A 9,909-nucleotide genomic window follows, 5' to 3' on the forward strand; every position below is an offset into this window, starting at 1 on the left:
TCTGTCTACCGCAGCAAACGGCAGTCCCCCTCTTAGGCATATACCAAAATGATCCACATCCGTGCAACAAAGCCATGTGTTCAACTATGTTCATAACAGTATTATTTGTAATAGCAAAAACCTGGAATCCACCTAGATGCCAATCCACCTAGATGCCCCTCAACTGAAGAATGAGTATTCCATTAAAAAAAAATTCCTAATTTTCTTTTCTTAAAATAAATTTTTTATTTCAATTACGAGCAATCTGATTTTGCATGCCAATCCCAGGTCCCTCTACCTCCCATGCTCCCATGCCCTTCACCAACCTTTCATCCCACCCCTCAATACACTCCCCCAGGGAGGGAGGGTCCTCCCATGAGGGGTAATCAAAGTCTTACTTCGGCCCTACCCTGTGTATGTAGGGTGAGTGGGTGTCCCTACATAGGGAATGGGCTCCCATAGTCCATTCGTGCACTAGGAATAACTACTGGTTCGACTGCCCAGGCCTACCAAGTGACACCCACATTCAGGGGGTCTGTTTTGGTCCTATGCTGGTTCCCCAGCTAGCTGTCACTCTATGGTCAATGAACTTCCACTTGCTCAGGCCAGCTGTTTCTGTGGGTTTTCCCGGAAGTGGTGAGTATTGAGCCTTCTTCTGCCCATCTGCCAATGCCTTTGAAGTCCCCTGTCTCCCAGTCCCGTCCTGCTGCTGAATCCCCTAGAGAGACCTTTAGGCAGACCAAATCATCCAGCACCTGCCACCATTGGAGTCTTGAACCTATACCCACTGGGAGAGGTGTGTGCCTGACCTCCTCCTGCCTACCTCCCACTTGGACATGCACCCGTTAGGAGAGGTGAGTTCTAGGACTTCTTCTGCCCACCTTCTCCCATTGGAATACCCTGGCCTGAGGTCCGCAGTCTCATCCAACCCACCGATTCCCTCAGATACTTGGGGGCAGACCAAACCATCCAGGGTCTTCTGCCTTTGGAGTCTTGGGCCTGCACCCACCGGGAGAGGAGAGGACTGAGCCTTGGAACTGCATCCACCAGGAGAGAGAGAAGTCCCACTTGTACCCACTGGAAGAAGGGAGGGGATGACAAGAGTATAAGAACAAATTAAACAACATAAAGATGAATATGATACCACGAGATTCTAGAGATTCTACACAAGCAAGACCTGAACATTCCAACACAGATTTAGCAGAAGAAAATGACCTTAAAAACAACTTTATGAAGATGATAGATACTGTCAAAGAAGAAATTAGAAAATCCCTTAAAGACATGGAAGAAAAACAAAAATGGAAGAAATGGGGGCAAAACAAACCGAAAAAAGAAGAAATAAACAAATCACTCTAAAAAGTAAGGAAAACCTAGGAAAAGCAGTCAAATGGGTGAAAGAAACAATTCAAACAGTTCAAGATTTGAAAACTTAAATAGAGACACTCAAGAATACACAAGTAAGGGCAATGTGGAAATAGAAAACCTGGGTAAATTATCAGGAACTGCTACAAGCTGGTGGGTATTCTTTGCAGAACAATTTTGATAAACATGTGAGTAAAAAAAAAATCACTCCTTACAACATATTTATATAAAAATATTTATTATAAAAATTTAGATATTTGGAAATTTGAGATACTCTGAAGAAAAAGTTGATAGAAATTTCATATTCTAAGATGATATTTAAATACATTTATTTATAACAACACAAGTATTCAGAATGTATAATAAAATCCCTAATATCATTAATCAAAATAAACCCTGCTAATATAAATGAGTAATGGTCTAAACAGCGTACTATAAAAAATAACAAAGTGGCCAGGTGGTGGTGGAGCATGCCTTTAATCCGAGCACCCAGGAGGCAGAGGCCGGCAGATTTCTGTGAGTTCGAGGCCAGCCTGGTCTACAAAGGTACAAAGAGAATCCCTGTCTCAAAAGAAAAACCAAAGAAGCAAAACAACAACAGCAAAGAGAAAGTAACAAAATAGAGCAATCGTGTTCAAGTCACTTTATTCCTTCTGAAAATATAAAACAAAACTCTTATTGGAAACCATATCGAATGTATTACAGTGTATCTGTGCCCAATGGCTGATTATTGGCAAAATGGTGGAGGCAAATAAGTCACTCAGGTGAGCACCTCTTTTCACATTGATCTGGCAAATCAAGCGAAGTTATACAGTAGCTGAGTTCTTGTAAAACAGAAGTCAGTGAATCATCCACATGCTTTGAAAAGGTTGACAAACAAAGAAGTATATCATCAATATATAATTGGATTGTAAAGTGGATTGTCTACACACTCTCACTGACTGGTCACAGAAAACAAAAGCATGTGAAGAAAGAATAAGAACTAGTGTCCTTTCCACTGTTATTTTTCTATTTCTAGAGTTTTGAGAAGACACACATTCCATGAGTGTGACTAAACAGAAGATTGAATCTTGAGACAGGGTGGAAAGATTTCATGGAAGAAAGTCTATATGGGGCTGAGGGGTACAGGTCTGTGGACCTGAATCCATAGAATGTCTCAGTACTTCAAGTTTCATTCTGTACTCCATATAATTTCTTTTTCATTTTTAAAAAAGTGGGTTTGTCATGAATATCTTCAGTAATGTGCATTAAAAGAAAATTGTTGACAATGTCCCACATATAAAATAATCTGATAATTATTCTCTCTGATATCTAAACTCTTCATCTCACTCTTGTCAAGGCCGCTACACTCAACAAGTCCCTTCTACAGTATCATTTATTTTAGATTAATTGGGCCCTATGAGTTTAATCAGGGCTGTACGTGTGCACTTAGATTGACAACTAACACTTGGGCCTTCATGGCCTCACAAGTAGATGGAATAGGGCTGCCTAATTTATTTAATACCTCCAACCTATCCGTGGGCCCTTGTTAAGAAATGAAATGTACAATCCTAGGAGTCGAGTTCTCTTCCATAACTCCTTCCCTATTGCGAATGGCTAGATTATGCTCAGTGTAAGCAAATATGCTAGATGTGAATGGATACATGACAAGTTTAAAGAAGAGAGTATCAGAAAAGAGACTGTCCAGTACAAATGGGTCTGGGACACGAACAGAGTAATTTTAAGAGAAAACACACACACACACTCACACACACATACATGCACACACAGGACACACACACAAACACTAAGAGAGAGACAGAGAGAGAAACACAGAGAGAGATGCAGAGATAGAGAGAGACAGACAGAGAGACAACATTTGTAAAGAAAATGTATACCACTCTGGAAAACAGTGTGGAAAGTTCTGACTTTTCTAAAAGTAAATATGTACTATTTGACTCAGCTGTACATCTCCTTGAAATATGCTTAAATGACTTGAAATTCTTTTTCACATATACGTTCTCATGCATGTTGATTGCTACTCTATTCACAAAATCTAGGAAAAGGAAACAAACTAAATATTCTACAGCTGTCTAATGGATAATGAAAAAGTAGCAATGCACACTATGTAATAATAGCTCATGGTAAAGAAAGTAGAAATCAGGACATTTGCAGGTAAATGGCAGGCATGATAAAACATGCTACTGAGCGCAGTAACCAGGACCTCAGAAGACAAATGTGGCTTTTTGTATGTCTTCTGTTATTCCTAGCACCAAATCTACAGACAAAAGTTTAAGACTCACTTGAGACCCTGAAACTCACATACATGTTTAATGAAAGAGTCCACAAAATTGAAGAAATGAAGGGGTGAGCATGCATATTGGTGGGTTGAGAGGGAGGAAAGAGACGCAGGGAATGATGAACTTATGCTATAATCTCAAAAATAAAAGAAATTGAGATAATAATTGGATATAATTTGAAGAAAGTGTCATGAAGGACAACGAATGCCCCTATACTGTTATAGATAGAAACTATGGGCTGTCAACCCCAGTTACCAAAGTGGTGATTGTCTGTTATTTCATGTGTTAGAGAGGAAGGCACAGGGGATAATCAGTACTGCAGACACTGATATTATTCTTGGTTGTCCCTAAAAATGGATGACAAGAACCTATGGCTCAGTACAACACAGGCCTTGGTTTTGATGTATAAAGTCTTCAACTGGGCAGTCAGGGCCATTGATTTAGCATATGTAAAGCACTATTTTCAGCTTGGATGTTGAGTCCCTTATCAAAAATAGACAGTTTTGTGAACATGATTATTTTTAGAGTGCTTCCCTTGATTTGGTTCCTTTTAATTAATGGCATTTGTATTTATTACCAGTAGACATCTAGTAGCATTTTTCCTACTATTTATAAACACAAGCTTCAATGGTAACTCTTGTAGCCCTGTACCATGCCAGTTGAATTCAATGTACCAGGAGAATAAAGTAGTCAATATATGGAAAATCTTAAAAGTAGCTAGCAACAGACATACCAATGTCTTTATGGGAAATCCTCCTTGAGTTTTAACATCTCCTAAATATGTGGTTACTCTGGCTAATATTGCCCCAGACATAGTCCTAAATTCATTCAACAGTACTATATTATACTGAGATTTTAAAAGTATTTTAAAATGTTTGTAATGTTGCTTAATGAATCATGTAGGGCATATGCATATGCTCGGTGACCTTTACCTACCAGGATAGTTCTGGAGAGAAAAACATTATTTAAATGCTCTAACAAGGTAGCCCTTTCTTTCTGACAGGAAAGTTCAATTTTAAACCCAACATAACCTGACCTTAAGGCTAATCACATTAGTTTAGGGATATGAGATCATACATCATTCGGCAGGTCCAAAGAGGAAATACAAGACAGATGTAGCTAAGTGTGGAGCATAACCATTGGTTGATTCCATGGAACTCCCTATATCTAGCTGTATAAAAAGCTTTGTCAGTTCAGTGCCCTCAAAACAACTAGCCTCTTTGAGCTTTTGCAGAAGAGCAAAGGCAGGCACCACCATGGTAAACTTTCTGCTGCTGGCTTTGGCATTTGGTCTGGCTCTTGCTAATGATTATGCTGAGGTAAATTCATTTGTCTGTGCATATGTCTGAGGTTCCTCAATAGCATATTTCTGTGGATGTGATGCACCATTCAGTTAGTCCATGCAAGTCCACATTCAAGAAATTAACTTTCTGACTTCCATGAAGGTGCACTTTCCCAGTCAGATATCTTTCGATGAAACAAATGGAATAAGGAAGCAGTGGGTAGTATTTGCACAGCATAAGAGGTCAAAACATGAGCAGTTCTGCAAAGTCTCAGGTTCAAAATGTTCTATATTGATTGAGTCATCTTATTACCCTGTTGAGTTATTTTACATCCCTAGGAACATAATGTTGAACTAATAAACAGCATATTATTGATGGACACTTCTAGCTAGGTTACATATTTAAAAGGACTGGGATCAGAGATGTGAATACAAATACCCTGATTTTTGCCTTCCTTTAATTGTCTTTGTTGCTTTTTTCAGCTTCAAGGAAAATGGGATACCATTGCCATCGCTGCTGACAATGATGCCAAGATAAAGGAAGAAGGGCCTCTGAGAGTCTATGTTCGTGAACTTTCTTGTAATGAGGACTGTAATGAAATGGGAATCACATTTTATGTCAAGTAAGCCAATTGTCAACCATGTAAATTGAGAAGACTATGCTCTTCTCAGCCTTCATGTTGTTAAGTTTACAGAGGCATGCTCTGTATTCTGGTCATGAAATTGAAGACCTTATCTTTAGCAATATGCTTATATTATGTCTTGATTGAGCAGCGCTGGATACCACACAGAAATTGGACAATGTCTCCAATTCCATGAACATTTCTTTATAAATCCTTGTAGTTGTAAGACTGTGGTTGAATTTTGTGGTCTAATATTAGATGCAGGAGACTCTAAGGTTCCAATTTCTAGTAAGTCAGTAGGAATGTGTGAGTATTTGAGTCAAGGGCATGCATTTTATGTCATTCATTCAATGATGTCATGAAATATTCTTCCACAAAAATGTCATGTAAATCTAATTTGGGAATCCCTTTCTCTTAAGCTCTAGGTTCAAAGATTCTCTCTCTGACATTTGGATGACTATGTTCAAAGAAAGACTGCAAAACACCACAAGAACTAAAAATGCTTAGAACTATTTCTGTCTTATAGCCACAATTGTAAATGTTAGGTTACGAATAAAAGTACTTAAAGCAAATACATAAAAATCTCTGTACATACTATTGTAGGACTAGCACAAGAGAATTAGCATATTTGAAATTGTACTCATTGAAGAGTGAAGTTTAGAAAAGAGAGATATTAGAAAAGTCATAGCATTAGATTAGGCAAAATGTGCACAAATAAAGGAAGTCATCTGTATGATTAAAAACATGATGATATTTTCTGAACAAGGATTAGGAAAAGTGAGGTAAGCGTGGCTATTTTGGTTCAGGCTCTGTACACTCTTCATAGATCCTATCGCTCCCTCAATTCATTATAACACTTGAAGGTCTTTAATATGAATCCAAGGATTATAAAGAATAAACCATGGTTTCTCTCTTTGATTTTTAGTGCAAATAACCAATGCTCAAAGACCAAAGTCATTGGATACAAGCAAGCAGATGGCACCTACCGAACCCAATGTAAGTACAAGATCTGAGAGCTTCCTCTAAGAACAAAAGCAATGTGGTGTGCACATTAATCCTACTACTTCAGAAACCCATATGTACACAGATCTAGAACATTTTTTGCTACTTGGAAAGGTATCAATCCTTCCAAAGCACTGAGATGTGCTTCAGTCAGGTTATGCTGTATGTCATCTGAAGTTTACAAGGAGAAGAACACTATTACTGAAAGATGTGAATAATTCTAACAAAATGTCTCCAAATAATTTCCCAGTCTGAAAATTTATTTCAAGTTAATATTTGGTATTTTTTGTTTCGTACAGTGTCTCAGTTTGTTACTGGACAGGTCTACCACTCGCTGATAGGCCTCAGAGGCCTGAACATACTGTCAACTTTATCCCTCATGATCTTGTCTGTCATCCTTAATTTATTCTAAATTTAAAAGAACAGTGCCATTTCAAAGATTGTTTCTCTCATATTTTGTAGAGATTCCATTTAGATGATCAGATGATAAACTTCAATTTTGAAAATCAGTTAGTTGAAAATCTGTTTAACAATTTCAGACTGAGTACTTTAATTTGGTATGAACTGATATAACAATAACCACACAATTGAACTGAATTATACACAGGTGGACATTTTGTTTGAATTAAATGAACAGAAGGCACATTCTTGTGGCAAGTCACATGCTCTCCTAAATTTACATGGATATTAAAAAGCAGTCCTGTAATATAATATGACCACACCATATAAACCCTTTTCATGTGAAACACTTTTATTATTTAATAAGTGTCAGTGAGTAGAAATACCACACATGCATGCATACACACAAACACACACACACACACACACACACAGACACATACACACACACACCAACAAACACACGCTCACATGGGCATACACAGATGACCAGACAGATACATGCATACAATATAAATGTCTGTCAAATTCAAAATGTTTATCCTTACAAGTATTCATCAATAATCTTACAAGACGACAACTTTTGTGCATATTACTAAATAGTGCAGTGTATTTTTGCACATGTTTTCTTTCCCTCACTATGTATTATCATGGTATGACACCAGAATTTTATACTTTGAGGACACTGACAAGTGGCCTTTGCGATCTGGTTGATAGGGGAAGGAAAACCCAACTGAGTAGTTCCAAAGACTTGACACAAGTTATTCAGAGAAAAGGGGAAGTATCTGTACTTAGGATTCACTATCAGATTTGAAGATAAGGAATGATTGGTCACAGCACTATGATGGGATATGCAAAATAAAGGACCTCGGAATGTCATTACACACATGTGTCATATGATAAGGTATAAAAGATGATTGTTAGAGTCAGGGTCAATGTTAATTTTTAGCAAATGAAATAGAACAATCAGTGACACTGAGTTTTGAAATATTTCCCTTATTACAGTTGAAGGTGACAATAAATTTCAACCTGTGTATATAACACCAGAGAACATAATCTTTACCAGCAAGAATGTGGATAGAGCCGGCCAAGAAACAAACTTGCTTTTTGTTGTTGGTAAGAATGGTAATGGATTCTCTGAAATCAGAGTCACACCCCCTCCAAATAATGTCATGGGATCTCCAAAATTCTGTCTAATAAATGACCATCCTTTTGTTGTGTGGACCAGCTCTTACATTATATTGTCATTCTGGTAGCATGGTCATTGAAGACTAGGGGCAATTGGGGAGAATAATGGAGTAGTTTTTATTCATGTTTCCTCACTGGAAAGATGTAGCAAGTATTATTTTCCCAAAGTTCAGACCATTTTGAGCATTATTTGATCAAGTGTGCACAAAATTAAAACATGAAACTTACCACATAGACTCAGGATCGTTGTGAAGGTTACACTGACATGCATTCACGACTCTTTAGTGTTATGTTTTTAGAAGGTAGATAGGATTCAGATGAATAAATTTTTTAGAGAAGTAATTTTTATTGTGTGATTCACCATGAAACACTGGAAAGTCATGTCATACCACAAGTTAGAGTTGATTCAATGTGTCCATGGACTTTTGGGAAAATTATAATTGACTGTATTGACCCACCTAGGGTAGGTGAATTTGGATAAAGTTGGAACTTTCCATTGCACATCGCAGTGGGACACCAAGGAAGCAATGTAAATTCTCCAGAATTCTACTGACCATGTCTCTGATATTGTCATTCATGCAATACAGGAAAAAGTCAACATTTGTCACCTGAACAACACGAAAAAGTTGTGGAATTTGCTCATGAAAACAACATTCCAGAAGAGAACATTCACAATGTCCTTGCTACTGGTAAACTCAATGAATAGTTTTTTTTTTTTTTTTTGCTAATAGATTTATAAATATGTATTTATATATACGGATGTACATATACATACTGAGTCTATCTATCTATCATCTATCTGTCTTTCTGTCTATCTATCTAACTATGTATCTATCTATCTAGTTATTAAGATTCCTGATTCAGATTTTATCTACTCATGTTATCTGTCAGTTGTCATTTCCAGCAATAATGATTGGGGGAACTTTTCTTATATTCTTGTGAAAACAACACTCTTTGTCAATCCTTACTCCACTCATGTTCTTTTTCAGATACTTGTCCTAAATAAAGACCTTCTGTAGGTAAGTATAAACATAAGCCATGCCTAATTATACTGATGTTTGAATAGATTTGTGTTCTTACATAAAAACTATAAATAAGTCTTGACAAAGAATAAAATAAACACAAATGTAGGCAAAAATCAAGACATAATTTACTTGTCTTTTAAAGCTGAAAATGTTATAGTGATAAAATGGAAGGATATATTTTTATTTATATAACAATGGGAAGGAATTTTATTTAGAATTGCTAATATTTTTTGTATTTAGGAATATTCCATCAAAATCTTTCTTGGTATTTGAAAAATCTTACTTTACTTATGATTCTGGAATATCATTTGTCACAGATATGGTACAAGCATGTTGATGTTTTCAATATATTCTGTGAATCCTCTCAATCTATATTTTCATGAGGGGACAGAGAGTGTCATTATTCACTGTAGACTGTGCTCCTATATAATCCACAGTAAAAGGTACTGGTGATTTTCAGGAACGGAACCATTTGTTTATAATCCTTTCTGTATACTCTATAATATATATTTAATTTTATATTCATGCACTCTTAAGGATGAAGACTTTCCTGTCTGTTCAGCCATGTTTAATTTTTGCTTTCATGTGTGCACAGGTGAGAACAGGATGGCAAGTATGCATCATATCTTCTTGGTCATGGAATGAGCATCACAAATAAATCACCATTTCCTTCTATATGAATTGTCCCCTCTCCTGTGAAGTCAGGATACCACACATCAAATTCCTTGCTTACCTTTCCTTTCCCAAAACATGATCTGTTTGCTGTACTT

General features: G+C 36.9%; 1 protein-coding gene across 1 annotated transcript; it reads left to right on the forward strand.

Annotated features, from left to right (window-relative positions):
* The first annotated feature begins 4,876 nt into the window (after nt 1-4,876).
* On the forward strand, nt 4,877-8,820 carry LOC127218579 (odorant-binding protein). Its single transcript, XM_051179593.1, has 5 exons — nt 4,877-4,939; nt 5,386-5,525; nt 6,451-6,521; nt 7,932-8,042; nt 8,702-8,820. Exons 1-5 carry the CDS (start codon nt 4,877-4,879, stop codon nt 8,818-8,820), a joined length of 504 nt encoding a protein of 167 aa, XP_051035550.1.
* Nucleotides 8,821-9,909: the final 1,089 nt, after the last annotated feature.

This window comes from Phodopus roborovskii, unplaced genomic scaffold (assembly GCF_943737965.1).
Source record: "Phodopus roborovskii unplaced genomic scaffold, PHOROB, whole genome shotgun sequence".
Taxonomy (NCBI): Eukaryota; Metazoa; Chordata; class Mammalia; order Rodentia; family Cricetidae; genus Phodopus; species Phodopus roborovskii.

Coding starts and splice junctions, on each gene's coding strand:
- LOC127218579 (XM_051179593.1), top strand. CDS start 4,877: ATGGTAAACTTTCTGCTGCTGGCTTTGGCATTTGGTCTGGCTCTTGCT. Junction 4,940..5,385: donor TTGCTAATGATTATGCTGAG/GTAAATTCATTT, acceptor TGCTTTTTTCAG/CTTCAAGGAAAATGGGATAC. Junction 8,043..8,701: donor AAACTTGCTTTTTGTTGTTG/GTAAGAATGGTA, acceptor CATGCAATACAG/GAAAAAGTCAACATTTGTCA.